The sequence below is a fragment of the Seriola lalandi genome, unplaced genomic scaffold, assembly GCF_002814215.2.
Source record: "Seriola lalandi dorsalis isolate HSWRI2012SDOR001 ecotype SW California unplaced genomic scaffold, Sedor1 jcf7180002054140, whole genome shotgun sequence".
In the NCBI taxonomy this organism is placed as follows: Eukaryota; Metazoa; Chordata; class Actinopteri; order Carangiformes; family Carangidae; genus Seriola; species Seriola lalandi.
The window spans coordinates 137,439-164,299 of NW_019524693.1; the positions used below are offsets into that span (position 1 = coordinate 137,439).

A 26,861-nucleotide genomic window follows, 5' to 3' on the forward strand; every position below is an offset into this window, starting at 1 on the left:
TTTAGCTTTACCAAATTATATCATGTATGATCATCATCTGAAGTACACTGTGTGTAAAAAGGGGCAGAGAAAGGGTTTATTGCAAGTTTATAGGACAGTGGTGAAGGACAAAGATATGTAGTTCAGTGCCAAATGTCTGATTGCTTTTTGATTTATTAATCATAAGGGAATTACGTTTCAGCCCCTGTTTCCTTTTTGCAAAAGGAAAAACCTGACAATAACTTCTGGAACCTGCAGAGCTGTGACCCCGGTGAGAAATGAATGCAGATTATAAAGGATTTCAAAACTGCTTTCAAAGACATTTTCAATGGTTGACAGATGGTTATTAAGTGTTATGGTTATCTTACCCAATAGGACCATTGCTCCTGCACCTCCTTCAGCACCAACTGTGACATCAGCAGTAGCACCTTGGGCTTTCTCCTCCACAGACACCAGACCTGAATTCTTTAATGCTGACAAGTATTTGTCATAGTTCTTTTTAGCGTACACATTCTCCTCTTGGCCTGCAACAGTGAAGCAGAACATTGCAAATTGCAGCAACAATAACAATTACTGTATTGTTGAGATCTCAAGATGAAGAAACCTTTAATAAAAGCAAATGTACAGAATTTAAGGTAAAGGCTTAGATGAAGATGCCCACCAAAAGGTTTCCCTCTTCCTATTTCTTTTTGTTAACAGTGATACAAAATTTTAGTATACTTGTTTTGTTTTTTTTATTTCAATATTTGATATTTTTTGTAAGGGATTTAACAGGTCAAGCAAATCTGCCTTTCTTTTGTGAGTAGTAGTAGCAACAGCAGCAGACGACAATAAAGAAAGAATAGTACAATAACATAGAGCCCAAGGCCACCAAGAGAGGAAATACTAAACTTTTGTGGTATGGTAATTCTTGATAATCATTAATCTATGTTGTGTGAACACATACACCAGTGTAGATGTTTACCCATGCTCAACTCCTTGAATGTTTGCTGATTGGTCAAGATCTTTGTCAGTACAGTCCTCATTGCTCCTCCCATCTTCGTGAGCTCCTCCAGGAAAGAGATTTGAGGCTCCAGCTGCTGCAGGACTTTCTGTAGATCTCTCTCAGTTGAGCTGTCTGGTAAAGCAAGATAACAGATATAAGCCATGAGAGTCTGTACTTTGTGAACATAATTGTGGATGTAAACAGTTGTATAACACCAGTATCCGACCTGCACAGCTGGCCCTGTTTGCATTTGATATGCAACGGGAGAGCCACACCATATGTAAAACATCAAAATCGAAGTAAACAAGATAATATGGTTTCATACTAGTTTTCGGAAAGACAGAGACACAATTAAAGTAATTTTTCATTGTTACAGCTTTTGTTTAAAAGTATATTATCCCATGTCCTTATGAAGAGAAGACTGTTGTGCGTGTTTTCACCTGGTTCAATGTATCCATCCCTCAGATACTGAATGATACAAAGGATAAAGCGAGGAAGAACCATCTCAGACATCAAGAGAAGGTCTCGAGGTATTGAGGGGACATTTTCCCCTGTTCTCAATCGATGTCGTTGGCAAAATCTGTAAGAAAAATAAACAAATGTTGACGTTGCAGACCTCTCATCGATATCAAAATAGTTATTTCTCTTTCATTCATTTTAATTTGAATTCTTCAGTGCATAAGTGAGTAAAGTTTATTTGTACAGCACCTTTCATAGATATAAAATCACAAAATGCTTTACATTGATGAAAAATGCACTATTAAAAACAATATTAAAAATAACAATGACAACAAACAGCACAGGGCTAACAAGTTAATATCACTGCAACAACAAACAAACGAGGACAGAGACACATTAACAAGTAGAGATGTTTTGAACACAGATGAGGAAGTAGCAATTTAAAGAGTAAAAACTAGATACAGTTAGAGTAGAGGCTCTGCGACTGACCTGACTAACCAGGAGGCTGGGTTCAAGTGTAACTCTAATTTTAATGCTTGGCTAATTTTTATAGATGTAACATTTGTTATTATATAAAAGGTGTAGAGTTAAATATTGGGTTGGGTTGGGTTGAGTATTCCAAGGTAAGAATAGCGAGGTATTTTTAATGTCCGCACATATGCACTGTGTGATTTATTGCAACACACAAACTACTACATCTCTTGCTCATATTGCTCAAGACTGCATTTTGACACAGACAAATCAGTCAGCTAGAAAGTCAGTCCAAATGAAAAGTACCAAGTGGGCTAATGACATTCTCTGATACTGACAAAATCTGATATCACACCATTTTAATATTCATAAATAAAATATAATTATGTGACTGTAGTTTATGTGCAACTTTTTCATGTATGTGGCATTTGAAGAGGAAAACACAAGAATGGAGATATAATGGGCAAGCAGACGTATTCATTGTTCATTTCAACCACCAACAGCAATTAGAGTAATTTAAGCCAACTGAAGCTGTGAACAGTTGTAAAGCTGTCGTTAACATTAGAAACTACACAATATTTAAGCTAATCTCCATGTCACGATGTTTCGATAAACGAACTCCTGATGCAAACCTAACCAATCTGACATCGGTAAAATAACGATCTAGTGTAATCTGCAGTTATGGCAGCGAGCATTATAATTACTGTTATGTGTAGTAAGGCTGGCTAACTCTCTAAGCACAGCTGCTAGATCGAGGGTTTCCTATTAACAAATGACAGGAGCATCGTAATGTTCAAAACTGTTGCAGACTGGCAGTAATATGCAAGCATATCTGAGACAGAATAATCTGGAAGCTGATACCGACTACGTAGATGAGAAAATTTGATTTGCCAAGTAAGATAATTTCCCCACCGAGACCTGTCAAAATGAGACTGGCTAATAGCATAGCAGCTTAGCTCGCAGCTAGCTCGGACTTACCCACTCTCTCGCATGACATTACTGTCTCCACAGTCACAGGCCCCGCCAGCCTGGCTCCTGAACATGTTGAAATCATGGCCCGTGTGGTCTCCGTTATTGAAACACTCAGCACACAATGACATGCACGGGGAGATGCCACAGGTCCGGCATCGATATGCCACGAAATTAGCGGTCCAAACCAAGCCGCACAGAGTCGCATTGTCATAGGACCGGACCGTTTTGCAGAACTCCTCGAAACCTTCGCCTCCTGCAATTAGACATTTACACCAGTCAAGAGCCTCTGTGTCCGCCGCTGGTTTTTCGGGATTTAGCACAGCGTCGAGCAGCTCCTGAAGTTGTCGGAGCCCGGTGCTATTGTCAGTCCGGTTTAAGTCTGCCTTCAAGTGGGTGGCAGTGGTTTTCTTGTCCCGGCGCAGCAGCGACGCCGCCATCATGCACTCTGGCTTGTTGTCCACAAATTTATTTTTGTTGTCTTGTTTCCATGTTCTCGGGCTTTCTCGCGATACGGCTCTTTACGTCGTTGTTGGCTGGCGGATTTCCAATATTGATTTGAGCTCAGTGTACAATGAATACAAATAAATCTAATTCAAGTATTTGATCCCACTGAGCCAGGTATTTGATGCAGCAGAGTCTGTGGTGGTTTGCTTGTTTAACCAGCTCGGTTCATGCACAGTCATCGCCTCGGCGCTATTTTGTTGTCTTGTTTCTAGGCAACTGACAGCCTTGTTTGGGAACATCCTTTTTATATTCAGTCTATGGGACCATCCCACCAGTATTATCATCGGACTGATAAGATAAAATGTTTCCTTACAGCACCCATTCAACACAATTCTGTGGAGAGGGCCACAGCAGTAATGTGAAAAATAAATGATCAATTAAATTATGTTATAAAAATTAACGCACCTCCCCCACCAAAAACAATCAAATTATATTTTTTGTGTGTGTGTGTTTTTTTTTTAAGAAGGGAGGAACCACTATCACTCGTAGCAGGTCGGGTTGTTTTAATTGATGCACACTCCACTGCGGAAGTCGTCTTCGACCATGCTCAAAATATAGGTCTGGGACAACACAGACGCTAGTGATGAAACTTAAAGAGTTAGAGAGTTGTCTTCAGCAAGTGGACGCATTTGAAGAGCCGAAAATCCTTCTAGAGCAATATCCAACCAGTCCTCATATAGCAGGTGTGAGGAGATAACATGCGATTATTTCAAAGTGTGTGTGGTTAGCATTCACGGTTCTCACTAACTTTCTGCCTTTACCCCCCGTAGCATGCATGCTTTACACAATCCACAATACATTTGATGACATTGAGGGTAAACTAGTGGCAGATCTGGGATGTGGCTGCGGCGTCCTCAGCATCGGGGCTGCGATGCTTGATGCAGGGTGAGAGCATCTGACCATCAATATAAACCTGTTTAAAATTGTTTCACCCCTCACTCACCACCTGCTATCTCCTCTGTAGTTTGTGCGTTGGCTTCGACATCGACGACGACGCACTGGACATATTCAGAAGAAATGCAGAGGAATTTGAGATTTCTAACGTGGATCTGGTCCAGTGTGACCTGTGTTCCCTGGAGCCGGATTCTTATGCCAAAAAGTTTGACACTGTAATAATGAATCCACCATTTGGGACAAAACACAACCAAGGCGAGTACTCAATTTAGAGGGGCTGCTCCGGTGTAAATCCATAATGTTTGGGGGACTTCTGAAAAGACGTGTAAAAGAAAAAGTACAATATTGTGTCAAGCTCCAGAAACATACTACAATTCCCATTATGCAACTCAGCAGCATTTGTCATAAACCATTCTTGCCTGACAAACATCCATGTCTTGGAAACTCCAAGCCACCAGCATGTAACAGGCTTTCTTTTTAAAAACTGGAGTTTGAAGTCCAATTTGAGATAACTGGTCACATCATGAGCTGTTATTTTCTGACTATATGCTGCGTTCAGGTCATAGGGGATGGATGGTAGACATGGGCACAACTTCAAGAGACAGCTGCATGATTACAGAATTTGACTGAAAATAAATCAATGAAACTTAAGGTCCACATATATTTTTCCAGAGATTTTCATTTGAGTTTTAAAAAAAAAAATGTGGCAAAATATACATTAAATTTGTTTACATTGATCAGTGGACTCTGGCTGACATGAAAAATCCAAGTTTGTTTTCTTTTCAGGGTCAGGTATTATCTAGCAGACAGTCAGGTATATATCAGTCTCCCAGTCACAAGTATGACTTGGATTATTGATATCAATGATATCGTCAACTTGGAAACCGGTAATCATGGTAACTCTCACATGAAATGAACGAGAGGAATGGCTCCCTTCATAGCCCCAAAAGATGGTCATGTTACATGTAGTAACACAATTTTTTTTATTCTTTGTTCAAGGAATGGACATGCAGTTCCTAAAGGCAGCCTTGACAATGGCAAAGACAGTAGTGTACTCACTTCATAAAACATCAACACGAGAGGTAAGTTCAGTACCATCACCAGTTGACCATGTCCTTTCAATGATAAGGTCAAAACGAAGACATGTCCAAGTCCACATCTTTATGACTTTACTCCAGTCTCAGGTGTATTCCTCTGGCATGAATATTGAGTGAAATGTTTGATGTGTAATCCTGTCATGTCTGGTTACAGCACATACAAAAGAAGGCTAATAACTGGGGAGTAAAGATGGAAGTAATAGCGGGTAAGAAACCTACAGAACATATTCTCTACAATTATAATACATGAAGTCTGACTATGTGCTTTCTTTACAGAACTAAGATACGACTTGCCAGCGTCTTACAAGTTCCACAAAAAGAAATCGGTAAGCTCATACACTGTATCGCACCGCAGTCTCAGACAATACATGTTTTCTAGTGACATCTGAAGCTGTATTAAACAGAACACATTTAAAACAGATCTTGATTCATTTTTATAAATGTTTTATTTGCTATTCACATATGCAAACTTAAAAAATTAGCAAAGCGGATATTCTCACTCAATGTAGGAATTCTACAATGAAAAAAAAACACACACACACACACATAGTGGCGCACAGATTCTAGATGTCACACAGGTCTTACAAAAGCAACTAAAATGTCCCAGTGAAATTAAATTACTGTCTTTATGTTGAATGATAAAATCAAAACATCGTAAGGGAAACATAGGAACAGAATTTATGTTGGAGGCACAATATAATACAGGGACTTAAAAGGCTGAAAACTGATGCCAAGCATTGCAACTTGTTCTCTAGGTTGACATCCAGGTGGACTTCCTACGATTCTCCAAAGCCTGAAGTTTTCACTGGAATGGATTTAATGTGTCTCTGCATTTTCACTGTATATAATAAATGTTTTCACAAGAAAAATTCTGGGTGCGACCTCAGGACTATGATCCGTTTTCGGTTTTGGCGACCTTTGCTGCAGGTCCTTCAGCATCTTCTAGTTCTCTCTTTGGAGCTGCAGGTGCTGGAGAAGAAGCACAAAGTAGAAAAGAAATGATCAAAAATGTTTGCCAAATATCCCACCATCCCACTGAATTATGACGCTCTGAAGATGCTGAACTTACCGTTGTCTTCATCATCACTATCAAATTTCGTCTTTTTGCCTTGGTACTGAGTTCTGCCTTGATCTCTGCCGCCTCTTCCCCTTCGTCCTCCTCTTCCTCTGCCACCTGATCTTCCTCTGCCACCTTTAAAAAGGCAGACAAGATGCATCAGTACTCGCTAATAAATACTGTAAATCACTGATCATTATCATCGTTTGCCGATGTATAAATTATTCGGTTTAAATAAAGTATTTACCTCTGCCTCTGAACCTGCTGTACGACTCTTGCTGAGCTTCGATGATCTTCTTTAGTACCTCTTTCTCCTCGTCTCCCTCAAGCACCTGCCATGTAACACTGTTGTTCTTGATTTTCAACTCCCCTCCATTTGCCTCTTTGGCCTTGTCGAACGCCTCCTTTGCATTTCCATCAAAAAGCAGGGTGCCCTTGTTGGAAGTAAAAATACAGTTTTTTAACTATCACATCTCTCCACCCTGAGGTTTGGGACTTGAGGGGTGGAGATTTTATTTACCTCTTTGGCCCCTCTTGTGAAGTCAACCCACTTTATCTTTCCATGCCCAGAGAACAATTCATGAAAGTCCTCTCTTGAGACATCTTCAAGCTCTCCTGAAAACTTCAACAAGCAACCTGTCTGTTCATCCAGAAGCAGACCCTACAAAACAAATTACAAATTATTATTAAGGTGACCATAGCATGCATGTATGAGCTCGTCCCAGTGGAGGAACAGGAGCAGATAAAAATAACACTTAGTGGGGGATCTTACCATTTCTTTCTCTTCTGCATGTTTCTGCTGTTGTTCCTTGTCCCTAAATAATAATTTTTTTGTCAATTTTTTTTTTTTTTTTACAAAATTTTACATAACGTTATTACAACATGGTATTGCTTGTGATTATATACTCACTGTTTAGCTTTTGCTTTTGTCTCTGCCTTGAACTGTTTTCGCTCCTCTGCTTTCTTTGCGTGGTAGTCTTCCCTGAAAGCGCAACAGCAATCTAATGATTATTGTATGCAGTAATAATTAAGACATTTGTACAGCCCTCTGCAGATCTTTGAACTCAAATTTGACATATTAATGCAGTTAGTTACTCCATTTGCTTAATTTCTGAAAAGATGACAAAAATGAACATAGCATGTTCAAAAAAAAAAAAGAAAAAAAAAAGTATGAACCCTGTCAAACTGTATGTTATGACAAATTAAGCGGATACCATATACTTAAGATGTTTCTTGTAGACAGCCAACAGTCTGTCTAGTCTATTCTTCCAGTTTTCAAATATTCTTGGGTCGTCTTTTATGCTTTGTACCTGTATGCACATATTTGAGATTTAACCAAAGATTGTCATATAGTCTGGTGACTAAAGGCGACGGCAAATTTTCTGGTAGTATTAGTTTAAAGGAATTTTAAAGTTATAGTACACAATTTTTTCTGTATCAAAGACCTCCCCAGTAGTTTTTAAAAAGGTGCTGTTAAACATAGTTGCGATCAGCTTGAATGCACATTGGTAGCAGTGCAATCACGGCATAGCATTTGTTAACAGTACAACCTACCTTGATAACACGAGCATCTCGTTGTTTTTGAATGATTTTATGTCTGAACGTTCTAGGAACTGCTTGGATGCCTCTTCTGTGTCAAAACAGATGAACACCGATCCCTGTCAAGACAGAACAAATAAAAAAAATCGTTCCCAAAACACAGGAAAAACTTTAATTTCAATGTTGCCAAATACACAAATTATACCTTGAACTGTCTTTGCAGGTTTCTCCTCATTTGAACATTTTCTATGGTGCCTTTCCCGTTCAACCACTCCTGAATCTCATCAAGGGTAGTTTCAAGAGGAAAACCTTTCTGAATGAGAAAAAGATTTAAAAAAAACATTATACAAATCCCTGACAGAGCAGCAGCAAATAACAAAGTGTAAAGTTTGAAAGTATTAGACTGTAAGGAATACAGCAGTATACCTGGGTGAAATCAAATATGACATGAAAGAGGAAGGCATGCAATATAAAAATGGAAACCTTCATATGAATACATTACAAAAATGAAGGAACATGACATTAAAAAAAGAAGCATTTTTGTAAATTTACAGCAAATAGTTTCATGAGGTGCAGATGTATGCTTAGAAAACAAATACACACACACACACACACAAATAATTAACATAACACTTAAAATTAATACTTTATACATAAAATATAAACAACATGATCTAACTGCAAAGACAATTTTCTTTATCAGAATTCTAAATCAGTGTGCATGAGAGTAGTTCAAAAACTTACAATGTACACAGATTTGTGTTTAAGAGCGTCTTTGTAATCATCATTCAGCTCGGGTAAGGGTTTGTTTGGAGACCTCCGGATTTTTGTCTTGTCTTCACTGATTTCCAAGAGGCCAGTCTTTGATTTCTCAAGAGCTGCAACAATGACACTGCTCTCTGTGGTTAAAGACCTCAGTCTGGGAAGAGAAATAACATGTATCAAACACTCTGAAAAGGAAGAAAAGATGTAATTCAAGAACAGTCCGGCTGTAAGAGCATATATAAATACTAAGGAGCTACATGAACACTCACTGCAGTGACACAGTACATAAGCTAGGGACACGGCAGGCTACTGAATTACTGCTTCACTGCTCTTCAAAGAATTAGGCTTGATAAGAAGTGTGCTGACTCACACCGACTTCTGACTACAGCACGTTCAAAATATGCAGCCAGTTGTGCTGAGCTGTTAATAGGAAGATGTCTGAGTCCAATGCTGTGGCTAAATGTGACCTGGCTGGTAACAAGTTCACTTTAGGGACAGGGTGAGGGCTTACACTAGTCTTGCCCTGCCTGTCATGAGTCACACACCAGGTCCACAAACTGATTAGTCATCGCTGTCTCTCTTTTCTTGCTAAGTCACCTCCTGCCAGCTGACTAAAAAATTCTTCATGTGACCATTTTTTTGTGGGCCACTGCTTTTAGCTGGTGACAATAGCAATAGACAAAAGGTGACAAATAGCAAAGAGCCAACAGCAGAATGACTAAAGGTAAACACTAACATTACCTTCAGGGACAGATAGAGCCAGCTCTTGTTATTTGACAGTCTACTCTGCCTCATTTTTAGATGCTCTTGTGCATGCCACAAAAAAAGAAAGAAAAAAAAGAAAACAACCTGTAGAGGACACGGGCACTAAAACAGTTTTTGCTGAAACTCAATTTCCTGGAATACATTGATTACTGGGCCCAAATTTCAGGAACCATACCAAGCAGATAACACAGCAGACTGTTATCAATGAAGTATCCCTAATAATACTTGGTTTTGTATTGTATGAGGTGCCTCGTGTGGGTGACAAATTCTGAACAATAATGTTGAGCTCATGCAAACGATACATATTATTGAGTGACTGAAATAACACTAAAATATGAGTAGTAATTGTTTTACAGCAGTTTAACAAAGAATTCAATAAAGACAAGAATAACACACCTGTTGAATTTAAGCATAGTCTCCAAAGTCACCCAGCCATCATCTTGCTGCAGTTGTTCTTTGAGAAACTTGTCCCTCGGAAGATTGTGATCTCCAAAGTAGTACTAGAGGTAACAAAGAGACATCTCTATGAGATGTACGTAACAAACTTTCGCAAACTATAAACAAAAAAAGTTGACATCAGAATTACCTCGACTTGTCGTGCCACTTTCATTTCAACAGGGGACATCTCTTCTTTATTTTCTGCCATGATTGTCCAATCTAGAAAACAGTAACACCAATCAACCAAGAACAAAATAGTACTCCTAAATGACATGCTTATGGATGAGACAAACATTTATGTCAATTTATGTGAAGTCCTGAAATCATCAATAAGCCTGCTAATTGGGTGAGGGCCAAAGCCATTTCTTAAATGGGGAGACTTGGAGTTTTTGTTTTATATCAATCCAAATTGAATAGTTGTGTGTTCGGGTCTGTTGGTCAGCCAAGACAAGCAAATTGAAGACATTCCATTAGGCTCTGGGAAATTGTTTAGACTATTTTTGATTAATTTTATAAACTCAATGACTAATTGATATATCAAAAAATAAATACATTTAAATTTATTCACGTTACTATATTCTAACAATCTGTACTATTATTTTGAATTATTCAGTGTAACCCAGACATATACATACACACACACACACACACACATACATATATATATATATATATATATAAATAAAGCATATATGAACAAAAAAACTCTTTGATACGTTTCAGTTGTATTTATTGAAAATTGCGAGCAAGCATCGACCACAGCAACCTATAAAAAATTTTAAAAAAAAGATCTGCCCGTTAAAACGGAAGTATCTGCAGGACCAGATACCATGTGGGTTTTTTTTCTTTTCAGATTTGTGTGAATAGGCCCTTTCGGCAATCAGAATCACAAGAGTCATTTTTCTACAATAAGCAGCAACGACAGCTCTTATTTAAGATGTACTCTATATATTATTCTGTAATAAGGCAATTTATAATTTGTTGCAGTTAAATAGTAAATAAAACAATCCGAAAACAACATTTGGCAGCTGGTCACCATCTTGGACGTCATGGCCAAGTAAATTAAATTTAATGAGACAATTTAAAACTTACAATATGAAACAAATATGAAAATTAGCACATTTTTTAGCATGAAAATTAGACTTCATTTCATCTTCATTTATCCCGGTGTCATGCTGCTGTTGCAGCTAGCTTAATGGCTAACTTGCTAGCTTAGCTTTTATGCAGCAGCTGTACATTCAAAGTCAGCCTTTTGGGTCTAGACACGCCCGCAGTACACAGTATATGTTTCATTCAGTGTGATATTTAGTCGGTCATAAATTACTTTTGTATGTAAAGTAATATTAGTCATTAACATTCTCTAACATACAACTCTTTTCTAGCATGCCGTTCAAACACACCAGACACTAAGATAGTCTACTGTAGTCCATTGAAAACCTACGGCACATTTGCCAGGTAACATAAAGAAACCATAAAGGCACTTTTACACCCGCTTTGAAAACTTGAACTTACATTATGTTGAGTCGGCGCTAACTGCAGTTTTACTGTTCAAATCAAAAGTCTTCACTTCGCTGCTCGCACGTTGTGGAACTGCGTGCTACGGAGAACACCGAAGACCAAAAAGGGTTTGTCCCAGCGCTAGCGCAACAGCTTCCCCTGGCTGCAGGGCGACCATGAGAGTATCTAATCTATGATGCAGGTCACAGCCCACAGCCTCAGTGTATGCTTCTTCTTCCTCCTTTTGAGTGTATTTGCTAGTGGCAAACAGCTCTCGGGTGCATTACCTCCACCCACTGCTCTGGAGTGTGGACTAAGGATTCACACTTTCTAATATTTACACCGAACAAAGAATTTGATTCAAAGCAATAAACAAAATAGATCAAAATAAATATTGAATATATAAAATTAACCAAATGAAAATAAAGATAAATAACTAATAGTCACATTTCTCTATATGAAATACTTTCCAACACTTCTCCCTTTTTTTGAATATTACTGATATTTTGCTCTCTAAACGTTCTTAGTGCTTTCTTTAATACTTATCTTTCTGAAAGATACTTCTGCCAAACAATAATACTTGGCCCAGTGTTTCTTTGTCTCCACAATATTCACGCTTTCCATTATTATGCTTTCCAATCACAAAGACAGAACTGTTTCGTCCAGTATTGCCATTCCTTAATCTTATAACTCTTTCCTATTTTGTCCTGCAGACCCTGCACACCAAACTTATTTTTAAAAGTATACATTCACTTACTTTCTTTGTTCTATTCATTCTGCCATCTCTTTTTGATTAGTTCCTTAAACACCACTTTGTCCTCTAACTTATTAATGTTTACAATAATATGACTACACCCACACTTCAAAGCCCTTTTTTTGCTGCTTCATTTGCCTCTTTCTTCCCATCAATTCCAATATGAGCAGGGACCCACACAAAACTAGCAGACAATCATATTTGGTGAATTCTGAATAATGTCTAGTATTTCAAACAATAAATCCTCTCTACACCTGTTTTAACTTATTCGTGCTGTACATGAATGTGATACAATTACCACTCTCTGGCCTAGCAACCTCTACCCACTGCAGGGCAATAACCATGGCCATCATTTTACATGCAAAAACAGATCTACCATCCGTAAGTCTCTTCCCACACTCAACTTTAAACTCAGAGACTACTATTGCTTCTGCTGTTCTACCTGTTTTTTTTTTTCCTGTAAACCATCTGTATTATCTGTAAGTAACAGTAGTAGTTCTTATGTATGAATTTCCCACACGTTCATCTCTTAACCATTCAATGAGGCTGAGATCTATCTCTGGCTGTGGCAGTAACCAAGGAGATGTAGTTTGCATGAACCCCAGTTAGAGATGAACTCCTATCCAGTACACCCATTTCTTTAGCCTTCTTTTTAACGACCCAACCAAAGATCTTTAATGGCCTTTTTTCATGCTCAATAGCACTTATTGTAGGATGGTTATTATGTCCTTATAAAATGAACCAATATGTCATCACAAGGTGCTGTCTTCTCTACTTCACTGGCATTTCTCCCATTTCTAACGGCCAGCCTCAGGGTGTCACTGTAATACGGCTTTAACTTATATAACCAAGACAGCACTGAACACATTATACAAGTATCCCACATTTAAAATAATTTGTAACACATTCATTCTTCTATTTGGTGTAATTCTTTCCTGTGCTTATTTTTATTTTATTTATATATATTTTCTTCTAAACCAATAATTTCTCTCTTTGTATTGTTTGTATTTTTATCTTGTCTTAATAATTTAATGTATAACATGAAGCACTGAATTAGCTTGTTGTTGACAAGTGCTTTACAAATCAACTTGTCTCATCGTTACATTACAACCAACATCAATGAACTCTAATTCTCAAAATACTCTTTTCATAACAGCTGAGAGTCACTACCCTAAATAATCACTCAGTTAGCAGTTTATTAGGAACAACTAGCCCAAACTAATGTAGTCTAAAACAACAGTTCTGCACCACAAAGTACATTCTCAAAACTGATCATACAGCTGAATCAAACACTGAACATTATAACCTTCATGACGGTAGGATTTATTGCGACACTGTTGTGTTAGACTGCGTTAGTTTTAGCTAGGTGTAGCAAATGAATTGGCAACTTTAAGTCACTGTGGAAATAAGTGATTTATCTTAAATGGAGTCTCTCTTTTATGACTGTAATTAATATATTTAAGCAGAAATCACATCACAGTTGTAGTGATTTTTTTGAAGCATCAGCAGCCTTGAGGTGCAGCTTTATTTAAAATAAAAAAAAAAAAAAAAAAAGATGCTTTGGAGTGTCCCAGTTCATCACTGGTCTGAGCTGGATTCTTTCTCTTTTCAGTCTTTGGTTTCAATTTATTAAAACAATAGCCCCTAAGAAATTAAACTAAAAAGCTAATAGTGAAGCCCCTGAGGTATGTGCAGTATACACTACATATTTGTTTTTCAGTATATACACAGTTGTGACAAATGTGTAGTTCTCTAAAGGCAGTCATCCAGTGCAAAAAAATTGGCTAACTTGGCATCTTGTGTGTTTGACACCTGACACTGTGACAGAATGGATTTGCCCATTTGATCCGTTTGGCACAAAATGACAAGATAAAGATAGACAAGATGTGATGAGAGTTTGACTTTAAACACTGTGAACACAAACGCATCCATGTGATCTGGCTGGGCTGGGAAGAGTCCCCACTATCTCCCATGAGTCCAGCTCGGGGTCGTACTTCTCAATGCTCTGCAAATAAGTCCCTTTTGAGTAGGAGTATCCCCCGGTTACATAAATACATCCATTTATTATCACAGCCCCACACTCCATCCTCCTCTCCTTCATCACTGATATTGGTCTCCACTCGTCTCTCTCTGTGTCGTAGCAGTCTGCGATAGTCGTCTGTCCACCCACCAAATATAGCTTGTTGTTGAGAGACACAGAGCACAGCCCGTACTCTGAAAACAGAGGATTTTAAATTAAAAAACAGTATTAAGATCATCGTTGCTCACATTCCTTTTTCTCTTTCTCATACCTGGATGGGGACTTATTGTAATGATACTCCACTCGTTGACATCTGGCCTGTAGACCTGGATTTTTTCATAGGTGCAGCTTCCTCTGTACCCATAGTGGCCTCCAGTCACATAGATTTTATCTCCCATTACAGAGGCAGTGGCATTTCCTACACCTTCAAAGAGAGCAGAGGATATATGTATCATTTAATCAATAACTAACATCTATAAATATTAAAGATTTAAAGATGGATTGATGGATCACTGCAACATTATCAGCTTTTAAAGTTGATACGGTGAACTTCTCAGCAAACAAGTTACACATTCAACAAACGCAAAACAACTCTAACATATATTTGGAGTTCATTTTTGGAGTCTATTCACTTTGCCTTTAGCTCTGCTTTGCTCACCACCAACATCTGGGTTTTCCTACCAAATGCTCAGCCACTAAAATGCTTTGCAGATCTGAGGAGAATAGTAAAGTTGGGTGACAATTCTCTGTGGGTTCGTCACTACAAGCAACATTTAATCCTTAAATGAAGGTACTGATTGGTGTAGCTTTAAGTTGTAAAAGAAAACTGTAAAAACAAGCATTATTTAACCCACTTTTGATTTCTTACTGGGCTCTCAGCTATATCTAGACTCAGGAGATTGAACCATCTCCATGACAACTGAGCACATTCCATCTACTGATGAAGGACCTGAGATGTGGCTGACTGCTCCGAAAGAAGAATAGTGATTGGACTTTGTTTTAAAGATTTTTTTGTCAAACTGCTGTTCCTTCGGTCAACAAATGAGCCTTTGAGATCAAAGTTTGTGTTTTCATGGAACTGCATGAATAGACTTCGACCCTCACTTGGTACAAAGGTAATTGTATTTTCAGGAAAGCATAAATTTATTGCGGGTTCGGTGCTCATTTTTGACAGATGAGAAAACAGTCTCACCACAAGGTCTATTTAGAAGCTGTTCAGGAGCTTTTAGTCATATAATATGATCTTCATCAGGAAATTGGAAGGATAAAAATGAAAGTTGATCCTCAGCTTTTAAGCCAACACGGACAACAAGTCCTTAAAGTGAACATCTACAATTCTGTACCAGGGCTAACTCTAACTCTGTCGATGAAGATCATGTGATGTGTTCAGAAGCCCCAGAAAACTAAATGTAGCTTAAGGTGAGATCGTTTTCTCATCATTGATTTATTCTTTTTTTCCCCCCTTTTTCACCCGATCCCCGAATACAACATGCCCCCCTAATATTTTGCATACCTTGGATCATTTTGGCAACAGAAAACCATTTCTTTTTCAAAGGATCATAAAATTCAGTCTCTCGCTCCGGAGCTCCTCCTCTGTAGCCTCCAATGGTGTAAATACAGCCATGCAAAGCCACAGAACAATGGTAGTACCTCGCTGTAATCATGGAGCAACCCTCAGTCCAGTCGTCATAGTCGCAGTTATAAATCGAAACAGTGTCCAGGGCCTCGACCGTGTTTGTCCTGTAACCTCCAGTCACATAGATATTTGCTCCAAGTAAACTGACGCTGTAACTCTCTCTTGCATGATCAGGCATGTCTTTTCCTTGCACCCATGTGTCACTGATAGGATCCCAGATGTGAACTTCACAAAGAGGGTGCCAGTAGTATCCACCGATAATATACATGCTGGAGGACAATTTTGTACTTGCAGACATCGCCTTGTCATTGGACCTTAAAGCCTGAATTATCACAGATTTAAATTTCCCCTCACGTCTCAGCAAGCTTTGCCTGTGCACGTCTAAAGTAGCCTTGAAGTAACTCTCATCCAAGTCCAGATGGATGGAATGCAGCAAGTCTGCAGCATGATGAACCCGATTATCCACGTCATGGGTCACCCACTTGGCCACAGCATCTATCAGCACATCCTCCCTCTGCAAAGTGAGGTTCTGAGCGACCAAAACGGATCTCATCTTCTCATGGTTCAGCTCTAGGAACTCCTCCTGCTGCATGAGCTCTGGGAACCTGCTCAGCATCATTCTCTGGGCCTCTCTCTCCAATAGGGGACAGAGGTGCAGCTGAGCGAAAGCGTGCATCCCCAGGCAGTTGTCCACATCCAGGAGGCGAATGAGAAACTCCTCACATGCCTGTTTGACAGAGGTGAACTGCAGCAGGTCTGCAGCCTCCAGCAGGCTCTGCACGTTGCTCTCAGTGATGCACACCTGTGCTGTGTACACGTAGTTCACCAGAGCGCCCAGAACGGTGCAGTCAACGCCGACCAGTTTGATGACGCTGTTTGACCTCTCCCTCATATCAGCTGTAAACATGACTTTAAAATAGGAGCTGCGGGCTGACAGCAACGCCTTGTGGCAGTGAAACACTTGTCCGGACTCGCCACATTGAAGAGAAACGTCAGTGAACAGGCCGCTAATGTAGAAGTGCCTGAGAGCATCCAGGAGCTGCGCTGCATGGTCACCATCACAGAAGTCGTATGTGTAGATTTCGCTTTCTGTATGTGACATGATGGTATCTGGAGAAAAAAAAAAAAAACACACAGGAAAACATGTCAGTGATCCAAGTAGACTATCTTTTATATAGGCTGGGGGAAAAACAGCAAAGCAAAAATCATGGCGTAACATTCACATTTTTAATTAATTACAGTCCTGCGGAGACGCAATTACCCCATTATTTACCCCTTAACTATAAGACTACAGTCAAGCAGAGGTACTATAGGCTTACCTCTCATCCTCTATCCATGAACAACCGGCGCTGTTCTGCACTGACACTCGTCTGTGTCCTCTCTCTTCTGAACGCTCGTCTCCAAAACACATGAACCTCAATTTAGCTCCCGCAGGACGGTCGCAGGCAGCTCTATCCTATTTTGGTATTTGTGTGTGCAGCCCCCCCCCCCCAACACACACACACACACACACCTCCTCCCCCACCTCCCCCTCCCCCTCCTCCTCTGCTACAGCACGCTCAAGTCTCCACCAGCAGGTCCTTGATAAAAACCAAACACCCATTCACAGGGAATCACCCAACACCGCTACTTTTTCACTCCCCCTGAGCCTAAATATAGACTGACCTCCATCCACATGTCTCGTGACGAGCTCAAGTACGGCGCATTAGTGCAGCCAACAGGCGGAGGAGGAGAGGCATCACACTAACAGAATACAAATCTTATACAAATGAGCATCGTCTTCAATGCAGCACAAGAAGTAGCCATTGCACTGTTCACTATTCATGCCCCCCCCCCCCAATTCTTGTCGTTGCCATGGTATTTTGAACCCAGTTGCAGTGTGGTCAAGGCTTTGCCTAATCCTAACAAGGATTACAGCCAGTGCACAATATTCACTCCTGCACATGATCTCAGAGATACGGAGCTGATTTACTCTCGTTTTCAGCGGTGGAAAGATACTTGACTTGACTATTTTTGTTTTCTGATACTGCACTTCTACTCCACCAGCTGCAGTTAGTTTTCAGATTCTGATTTTACAATCAAAAACATATGATTGAACTGATAAAAAAAAAAAAAAAATACAACACATTGTTAAAGATTAATCCTCTGGTTCCTTACCCTTTTTTGGCTTGTGACCCCCTTTAAAAAAAGGCAGTGTCTAGTTGGGGCCCCCTCAGATGTATGTGAGTTGTTATCAAAAGACAATTCCTTTAGAAACTTCATATGGTTTCATTGAAAAAACTGCACAAAGCTCAAAGACATCAACTTGCTATCCAGTATTTCACATAAAGCAAAGATTAAACTCCAAAACACTGATGCAAATGTGTGTAGCAGAATGAGAAAAGGAGCCACCACTGTATGTAAAGTAGCTAAAACTAGCTCCGCCTACTCACACACTGATACATCTACAAATGTTAATATATAATAATACATCAGTCACAAGGGCCAAGTACTTTTACATTTGATACGTCAAGTACATTTAGCTGCTAATACTTCTATATGTTTACATTTTTACATTGTGGTACTTGTGGCTTGTTTTAGAAAAAACTGAATGAACATGAATTTCAAGGAGACAGGAGAGCGAAAACAGTTAGTCTTGAAATACGCTACTTAAACTAAATGCATAGAACAATGAAGGAAAATGTTTTCAAACCATTTACCTGAATATTTCTTTTAAGTCACACAGTCAAATTTGTACTTTAGAATTAATAACATTTATATGCAATATTGTACAAACCGTTGACATTGGTGCTGCAGGTTGCATTAGGTCTACTTTATCCTGGTGGGTCTTTTTATTAGGCGATTCATCATATTTTATGAGCTTGTTTTGCATAATAAATATCTACCAAGGAACCAGCTGTCGGTTACATTGTTACTTTATTACGCTCCCCTATTGTGTTTGTGATGTTCACCTGTACAATGTAATGTGATGCAACACTGCAAACTGAGGCTTATACCATAGAATAATGACATATTCTCTGTAAATCAGTGTAAAATCTCACAGAATAAAAAAAGAAAATAAAAATAGTTCTCTCCGTGTTTTTAGTAAGAGTATTTTATTTTACATCTGTGCTTTGAAAGGGTCAACCAACAAACTGAACAGCACATGACATTTACACATTTCATTTAGTTTCACTTCAACAAACCATCTTAACACTGGAATGTTATCAAAAGGCAAGTTTTAAACTACAAGTGTTAAACTACAACTTCTCAACAAGTTGTTAGCTGTAAACTCTAAGACCAAGACAGACAAGCTATATTAGACACTCTTCAATGTGTTAAGTGTTTCAGATACTGAATGTTATCCCAGCACTGTGCACGTTTAAATGGTGAGCTGTGCGGCCTCCTTAACCAAAGGCTTCAAGGCACCGAGGTCTCGCAGGAGGGAGGACACCCCCACACAATACCACAGATCCCCAGTGCGGTCTGAGGGAGCGCTGAAAGACTCAATCTCCACTCCCTCTCCGACCAGCAGTCCTACACAAAGAACAATCGAAAAGAGAAAATAGGTGTGAATTTAAAGCAGACAAAAACTGTTATTTACTCGTTAGTCATTGTGATCTGTGTGGTGTTGGAGAGGCGGAACGCGTGTCCTATTGTCTTTTGTGCTACGTACTGTGATGACTTAAGAGTGCTGTTTTTCCATGAAATGACTCAACAAAACCCGGAAAAATTCTGTAATGGCTTAAATGAGCTATTTCCATAGCCTGGAGTAGAACGGACAATAGATTATGAAATTCGTATTTACGTAATTATTCCAGTTTTATACTGGACATGGTTTGTCAGTGATTGTCGTTGACATTAAGGTCTGGTTTCTTGTACTAGTTTTTCAGTGTAAAATGCTGAGGCTTGAAAAAGCTAATCGTTAATCTTGTCTTTATATTTGGCTTCACCACTCCCCTGCTGGAATAATAGCCCAAAAAAACTTATCAAAAGTGTGTCAGTACAGAGACAAACTGGTTGTGTCTATCAACTGTGGCCTTATTCTAACACCTTCAGCTTCATATGGTTGATTTTCCTCCTTAACAAATCTGAGTTCATGCACCAGCTTAAAGTTTCTCACCAGCCACTGAGGACAGGAGCTGAGGACTCGCAGAGGCTTTGAAGAACAGCAGATTCCCAGTGAGAGAGACGGGTTGTCTGAACACGCTGTCATTCAGCTCCAGCAGGACTGGCACACCTCCTTGAACTGAACCACGTGCTTTGTAGCTGCAACCATTGGCCACGATCTCCACCCTACACACACCATCAGTTGTCCCGTCAGATGCACAGTGGCCCTGGTTTACCTGAAGGTTCAATTCACACACGTGAAATTATTCTGTAAAGACACACACTCCTTATCGTCACGTGGCATTTGTTACAATGAGGTGATGTTGTACCATGATTCCAGACTCCTTGGCGAGGCTCAGTGCGTTGATGAGGTTCGGGCAGCAGCCTGATTCATCATTCATCAGTCCAACCAGGACTGCTGAAGTCATGTAACCAGTGGAGGACTTCATGCAGTCACCTGGTTTGTAGAAAAACAGTAAACAATGTTTACTGCCATTACTGAAACTAAGTGAAACATTTCAAAACAAAATAGTTGATTACAGACATGAACAGAAGAAACTACATCTTCATCATTTCCTACAATAGCTTCCACACGACTGTCCAGCTCGTGTCAAATATAGTGACTCTTTCACAGTCACACCACTAGAGGGAGAAAGCCACTCTGTTTCAATATCGTCTTCCTGTGATTCCCAATTCAGGTCTCTGAAGACAAACTGGTCAAACAAGTAGTTTTACCTTGAGTGGTTATTTGAACTTGGCTGAATGGTTTCTTAGAAGTAGTGCATGACTGCAACACAGCTCCAACGGCTTCTCCGAGTTTAATCAGCTGCTGAGATTCCTGGGAGAAGGTGCTGGCCAGAACTTGTGCATTCACCTACAAACGAAAAGACATGGAATCAGCTTGTGTTTGTGAACTGAATGTGATCACAAGAGAGCAGATACTTCAGCACCATTCACAACTGAACAAAATTTCTTTTTTTTTTTGTTTTCATGATGTCTTCTGTCTACGCTCAGTCTTAAAATTCAGACAGAATTGAGACAGAACATGGATACCTGAGTTTCCAGATTAGATTGTTAATGATCTGATTATTTGGTTCATCAAAGCTGGTTTAAAAAAATTCATCTGGATCTGTTGTCAGAGTGACAAGTCTTTAAGCCCAGACCTGCAAAAGTGCAGTTATTGACAATTAGCTGATATATGAACTCATTTCCAGATACAGATGGCTACCGATCGCTTTCTCAGAGCTATCACTAAAGAGTGTTGATATAATTGTAATTAGATAAGAGCATGCGGGTTATTGAGAAATCCATATGATCCACTGCTGTAATAATCACTATCACCTATACTTGCACATGATAAAATATAAAATGTTTTATTTTCATAGGAGGCTTATAATAAGTCCCTTGCACTTCCGTGGGGACCACCAACATCACTCGTTGTTGTGAGTTGTTTAGAATGAAAAACTTCCGGTAACGCATGGCATTAGGAGATAGTAGGAGACATGCACAATTGTTTGTTTTTTTTTAAGTTATTTTTTCGGGCTTTTTGTGCCTTTATTGACAGTGCAGTAGAGAGAGACAGGAAATGGGGAGGAAGAGAGAGGGGTAATGATATGCAGTAAAGGGCTGTCCGATGCGGGACTCAAACCGGGGCCGACTGCAGCGAGGACTGTAGCCTCTAAACATGGGGTGGATGCTCAACCAACTGAACTACTCGACACCCCCACAGTGCCTGAATTGTTAATTATTTCCTTTTCCGCAAAAACAAAACTGCAGGTTTGAGAAGTCATTTGTTTAAAAAGATGTAAGAACATTGAACTTACTGCTCCGACCAAATTCTTGCCCTTCACCATGTCCACAATCTGCAGGGCGATGTCCTCCCCACAGCGCGCCTGAGCCTCCTTGGTACTGGCTCCCAGGTGAGGACAGCTGATGACATTGGGATGGTCCACCAGTGAGCGATTCTTTGGTGGCTCCTGTATCCAAAGATAAACACAAAATAAGACTTAAACCACTGCATCTCCATTATTAATATTCAACAGTGATTTAAGGACACAATTATATTTTTTTTGTCATTGCAGTCTGCTGTAGTCAGATTATTGTGTGACAATGGGAGGCTATGATCTTGCCTCAACAAAGACGTCCAGTCCTGCTCCTCCACACTGTCCAGACTCCAAAGCTCTGACCAGGGCAGCCTCATCAATGATGCCCCCTCGTGCACAGTTCACAACCTTCACTCCTTTCTTGCATTTAGCAAATGTTTCGTCGTTAAGCAAACCTTCGACACAAAAAAACAAACAAAAAAAACAAAACAAAACAAAACCGAAAAGTGAATTCTACAACTCGCAAGTACAATATGTGACAGCCATGTGATCAGCCAACAACGTAGTAATGTGACTGCTCAGTGGGGAGGGCGTGAGTAAAACTCACCCACAGTAGAGGGCATTAGGGGAGTGTGGACAGTAATATAGTCACACTGGGGCCAAAGCTGCTCCAGAAGCATCTGCTCCACCCCCCAGCTGGCTGACACCTCAGGTGGAGTGATTGGATCATAGCCAATAGTCTGACAAGAAAAAAAACAACAACTTTTATCAACATGTTTGTTCCAACTAAATGTTACAGAGCAATTAACGGCTGAGAAATGTGAGTACAGGCTTGTCACATTGTAATCTCTTTACTTGCCTTCATGCCAAATGATTGCATTCTTGAGGCGACTTCTTTTCCTATTCTTCCAAGTCCAACGATTCCAAGCACTTTGCCATACAGCTCCGCACCCATGAACTGTAAAATTAGAGACAAAACAAAGACCCTGATTACGAATCTAAAACTGCACAGATCCAAGTGTCGCATCATATTATTGCCGACCGGGTGAACAATGGAGTCGACCATGCAACTGTAAATTTGCTTTGTGTGCCAACTGCAAACAGTCATTCAAACAGACGGGGCCAAACCAAAATCTCTGCTTACCTTTTTGCGATCCCAGTTCCCTTGTTTCATCGACATTGCAGCTTGAGGCACATTTCTGAAAACACATTGACTTATTGATTTTTACAGAACTGTATGTGCAATCAAAAAGACTGAACATGTTAACAATAGCTCAAAAAGACATGACTCATCTTGCCTTGAGAGGCTCATCAGCAGGGCACATGTCAGCTCTGCAGCACTGATCGTGTTACCGCTTGGTGTGCTGCAGAAAACAGTGTACAGTTACTGGGCGGTACATTAAACTGAAACTGTACTATAACTCAAATTTATGCAAAGTCAAAGACTGGAAACTTACTTCATGACAATAATACCCTTTCTGGTAGCAGCATCAACATCCACATTGTCCACACCGGTGCCAGCTCTCCCAATGATTCTGAGATTATTAGCAGCATTTATAACATCAGCTGTTACCTTGGTTGCAGATCTAACCACCAGGCCGTCATAGTCCTAGGAGGGTGAGAAAGGCACATTGTTGATCTCAAGCTGTTTTATATCTGTGGTTAATCTCATCGAGGCTGAATTAACAACCATGCAATGCAGCAAATTGCCCCGTGATCCCAATTTTTTAAGGGACCTTAAGGACACAGATTCACTGAGTGTCAATTACTTTGTGGTACTATGTTTAATGCAAAGTTTTTAGTAATTTGCACCACAACAGCACAAGATGAAATGGACACGATAAGAGCCTTAAAAATCCATGATTTATTACCTCACCTGTGCCTTTATATAACCCTGACGTCATCTGACAAAATCACCAAACCATCACAACGGCTATGCTGTGATTTCGGCTATATTTACTTGTAAAATGATCACTCAGAGAGAAAGTCTGAAGCTCATTCATGTCAATGCTGTGCAGTCAGCATAGAGAGGTGTGCTTGCTGAGGAAAGACCGACCTCTTGCAATCAGGACAACACTGGCAACTCTCTTCTACAGAAAGTAGCTAATGTTTATCCAGAAAGTCGCTAGATTTGTTGCTAGGTGCTTTCTGGGGGGAAAAAAGTTACCAATGGGGTTTGAAATGTCAGTTTATCAAGCAACAAAAGGCATTAAGTTGGCAATACTGCTTGTTTGCATCAAATCATTTTTGAAAGAGCAACGACCAATGGGGAAACTCCAACACTCGACCAATGGTGTCACCTTATCACTATATTAGAGATGGGCATTTTCAGTAATTTCAATATTCGAGTACTCTCATTACCTTATGAACGAGGACTCGATTACTCGCAAATCATATATGTATTTTTTTTTTACTGTAAAAAATGAAATACGACCAAGCTTACTGTTTGGCCATCGGAGAACATGATATGCAAGTTGTCATTAAAGTATTTCCCGACAGCACTTTCCCTAGTCAGGCTGCCATAGTGCAGGAGGAGGGGCAGCGGACAAAGGGGGCCCCTCATCTAATTTTAGCCCCTGGGCCCAAGAGTCAAGCAATGAATGTGGCCCTGAAGCTAGTGCAAAATACTACCATCCTTTTAGTTTGCATGAGAAAAGTTCCATTAGAACCCATCGCTTCTTATTTGACAAGTCTAATTTGTGCAAAGCAAATATTTGCTTCTGTTACACACACAAAGGCTCTGATAAAAGCTGCCAGTTTGCTGAGTGAAGCAGTGATGGGAGAACCGGCAAAGTCGGGGATGAGTTGCATCAGCTTCCCAATGGGCGGTACTAAACTAGAATGAGTACTTTTTCATATGCAGTCTGTGCTGAGTAGATAGCTTGAGAAAAGTGTCAAATCAAAGTTCACACGCCCTCCATCAAAGTTGGCAGAAAAACAAAAAACACACACACAAGTGCTGTTTGGTTTCTGCCTTTTTAAAAAAAATACTTTCCTCAGACAAGTGCAGCGACAAATCACATGAGCTTGAAAAATGGCTGTAACTAAAGCGAGTACAGTTTAAAAAAAAAAAAAACACATGATTCAAAAACATGTGCATGTTGCGTAAGGATAAAATGACAACCGGTGCATGTGAAAGCAATTGTGCAATACAGAGTGCCACCCTTACCTTTATTTCCGCGAGTAATTCATCCTTTTTCATGTTCTGCTTCTCCGTAACGCGGATGCCATTTTCCTCCAGAATCGTCCTGCAGCGAGGGTCCACACTTTCACTGATCAGGACAGTTTTGATGGAGATCGGGGCCATCTTGGAGTTTGTTCTCCGGCTTTGCTATTTGGTGGGTAACTTGTGTTGAATGGTTGATGCCTTGGTGAGGTGATGGACACGGGGAGTAGCTTTTCCCTCTGTTGGTTTTGAATGGTTATCTCGGATTGAGGACAACCCCTTTCAAAGTAAACCCGCCTCTCATGCATCTCCTGCTCTGACGCAGCTGCATCCAGACTCCAGACCGGTTTGACACAATTATCAGCAAGTATTCAGTGTATTTTACCATAAAAATGTCAATATCACAAGTACTCACTGCAAGCATAAGTACTGCATTTAAAATGTTACGTAAGTAAAAGCACATAATTATTATTAGCAAAAGTGTACTTTAAATATCAAAAATAAAAAGTACTCATGCAGGGAGTATAGTGTTAGGCTATATTATTGTTAACTATATTTTGTATATTTGGGCTCACTATTATTATTGATGCATTAACATGAAAGCAACATTCAAGGTAGTAATTTAATGTAGCTGGTTGTCAGAGATGCAGTTTTAATGATGTTATATGTAGCTGTGCATATTTCATATTATGTACCAAACCAAGGAGTTTTCACCCACTATTCTTTGCAGATTTTTTTCAGTCTTTATTAGAACATGAAATTAAAAAAAGTAATAGTTCATTAACATTTGAAAGAGTCAAATTTTATGTGTTTGCTGCAGGGGTTGTATTTACTCCTTTTTGCTTCAAAAATCAACAAAATATGGAATTTGCTGAGACGTTGCCAAACTTTTGCTGTGTAATCTTAAAATAACCTGCACCTCCAGCTGTCAAACAAATGTTGTGGAGAAAATAGCACAATATTTCCCACTGAAATGTAGTGGACTGGAAGTATCCAGAATTATAAAATGCATATACCTAAAAGTCGTAATGAAGTACAGTACTTGAGTTAAGACAAGACTGAGCAAAGAACCATATCTTGTCATTTGTTTCAGGATAGTAGACAAAAGTAATGTTATGGTGATACCACAGGACAAATGTGATCACCATAAACTCACACACTATCAGTTCATATGAAGCTATTGTAATGTACAACAGAAATAACTTTCATCCTTTTAAGGAACAACAAGCTTGCTTCTTCCATTCAACAGTTGTCAGGTCAAACAAGTCCTTTTTTTTCAGTCTTAATTCAAGAGACACTGTTCATCACCTGACTCATTAGGCTGCACATGACATTCCTCTTATTTCAGGGTTAGCTCAGTATTATAACGTGTCTATCACAGTCAAACAAATATCTGTTTTCAGCACTAGATTTGAAAATGCATGTAATTTGTATTTGTGCAGAATTAAAATATATGGGTCTAATAATGTGTCTATATATTAATCTTAACCAGATGTGATGGACTGGAGACTTGTTGGTCGTGTTTCCCTGAATATGAGTAGCAAAGTGACAACAAAGAATAAGCTATCTGGATTTGAGTATGAACCTGTAGGAGTTCTACTAAAAGGTCAACTCTTTTGTCATGTCACTGAGTGAAAACAGTTTGGCCACATGAATCCAAATTAACCTGCGGGAAACGTCCTGTTCCTTCCATTCTCTGCAATGAGTAAACCTTTTCTGTACTGTAATACAACCCTGCCTCAAGTTGGTTAGTTTGTGTGGTAATTTGAATAAACACTTTAATTTAGGAATATGCAACATACAAACACAAAACTGAAATGTTTGATAGTGGAGATGCTGTTGTTTCATCTAATTTTATGTAAACAAATATAGTGAAGATGTTGCAAAAATAATAATAATTATTATAATTTGGTCTAATCTTTCTCAGATACCTTTTGGCTTTACAGATTGT

General features: G+C 39.5%; 5 protein-coding genes across 7 annotated transcripts in view; 1 reads left to right on the plus strand and 4 right to left on the minus strand.

Annotated features, from left to right (window-relative positions):
* The window catches only part of ubr3 (ubiquitin protein ligase E3 component n-recognin 3), a 40,830-nt gene extending 37,304 nt beyond the window's left edge, over positions 1-3,526 (minus strand). For 2 of the 3 annotated variants that reach the window (XM_023403513.2, XM_023403511.2), the window contains exons 1-4: positions 2,873-3,525; positions 1,405-1,544; positions 944-1,096; positions 348-503 (exon numbers count right to left, since the gene is read on the minus strand). In XM_023403513.2, coding sequence (XP_023259281.1) covers positions 348-503; positions 944-1,096; positions 1,405-1,544; positions 2,873-3,306 — 883 coding nt within the window. In that variant the 5' untranslated portion in view covers positions 3,307-3,525. Of the gene's footprint in view, positions 1-347; positions 504-943; positions 1,097-1,404; positions 1,545-2,872 lie in introns of all 3 variants that reach the window. The other variant, XM_023403512.2, reaches the window with a different exon arrangement.
* Positions 3,527-3,893: 367 nt separating this feature from the next.
* mettl5 (methyltransferase 5, N6-adenosine) lies at positions 3,894-6,678 on the plus strand. Its single transcript, XM_023403524.2, has 7 exons — positions 3,894-4,053; positions 4,141-4,255; positions 4,335-4,519; positions 5,264-5,346; positions 5,516-5,567; positions 5,638-5,687; positions 6,117-6,678. The coding sequence occupies exons 1-7, from the start codon at positions 3,954-3,956 to the stop codon at positions 6,156-6,158; spliced, it is 627 nt and encodes a 208-aa protein (XP_023259292.1). The 5' UTR covers positions 3,894-3,953; the 3' UTR covers positions 6,159-6,678.
* On the minus strand, positions 5,789-11,577 carry ssb (small RNA binding exonuclease protection factor La). Its single transcript, XM_023403523.2, has 12 exons — positions 11,438-11,577; positions 10,074-10,144; positions 9,884-9,987; positions 8,702-8,876; positions 8,163-8,270; positions 7,973-8,076; positions 7,329-7,400; positions 7,191-7,233; positions 6,939-7,079; positions 6,666-6,852; positions 6,431-6,553; positions 5,789-6,330 (listed from the first exon to the last, which is right to left on the minus strand). The coding sequence occupies exons 2-12, from the start codon at positions 10,131-10,133 to the stop codon at positions 6,251-6,253; spliced, it is 1,197 nt and encodes a 398-aa protein (XP_023259291.1). The 5' UTR covers positions 10,134-10,144; positions 11,438-11,577; the 3' UTR covers positions 5,789-6,250.
* A 2,136-nt stretch (positions 11,578-13,713) lies between these two features.
* On the minus strand, positions 13,714-17,297 carry klhl23 (kelch-like family member 23). Its single transcript, XM_023403508.2, has 4 exons — positions 17,152-17,297; positions 15,710-16,942; positions 14,468-14,620; positions 13,714-14,390 (listed from the first exon to the last, which is right to left on the minus strand). The coding sequence occupies exons 1-4, from the start codon at positions 17,156-17,158 to the stop codon at positions 14,080-14,082; spliced, it is 1,704 nt and encodes a 567-aa protein (XP_023259276.1). The 5' UTR covers positions 17,159-17,297; the 3' UTR covers positions 13,714-14,079.
* Positions 17,298-18,908: 1,611 nt separating this feature from the next.
* phgdh (phosphoglycerate dehydrogenase) lies at positions 18,909-25,144 on the minus strand. The gene is made up of 12 exons (XM_023403506.2): positions 24,914-25,144; positions 23,202-23,353; positions 23,043-23,108; positions 22,889-22,943; positions 22,604-22,702; positions 22,352-22,484; positions 22,051-22,199; positions 21,745-21,897; positions 20,657-20,795; positions 20,251-20,378; positions 19,935-20,157; positions 18,909-19,348 (listed from the first exon to the last, which is right to left on the minus strand). The coding sequence occupies exons 1-12, from the start codon at positions 25,049-25,051 to the stop codon at positions 19,194-19,196; spliced, it is 1,590 nt and encodes a 529-aa protein (XP_023259274.1). The 5' UTR covers positions 25,052-25,144; the 3' UTR covers positions 18,909-19,193.
* Positions 25,145-26,861: the final 1,717 nt, after the last annotated feature.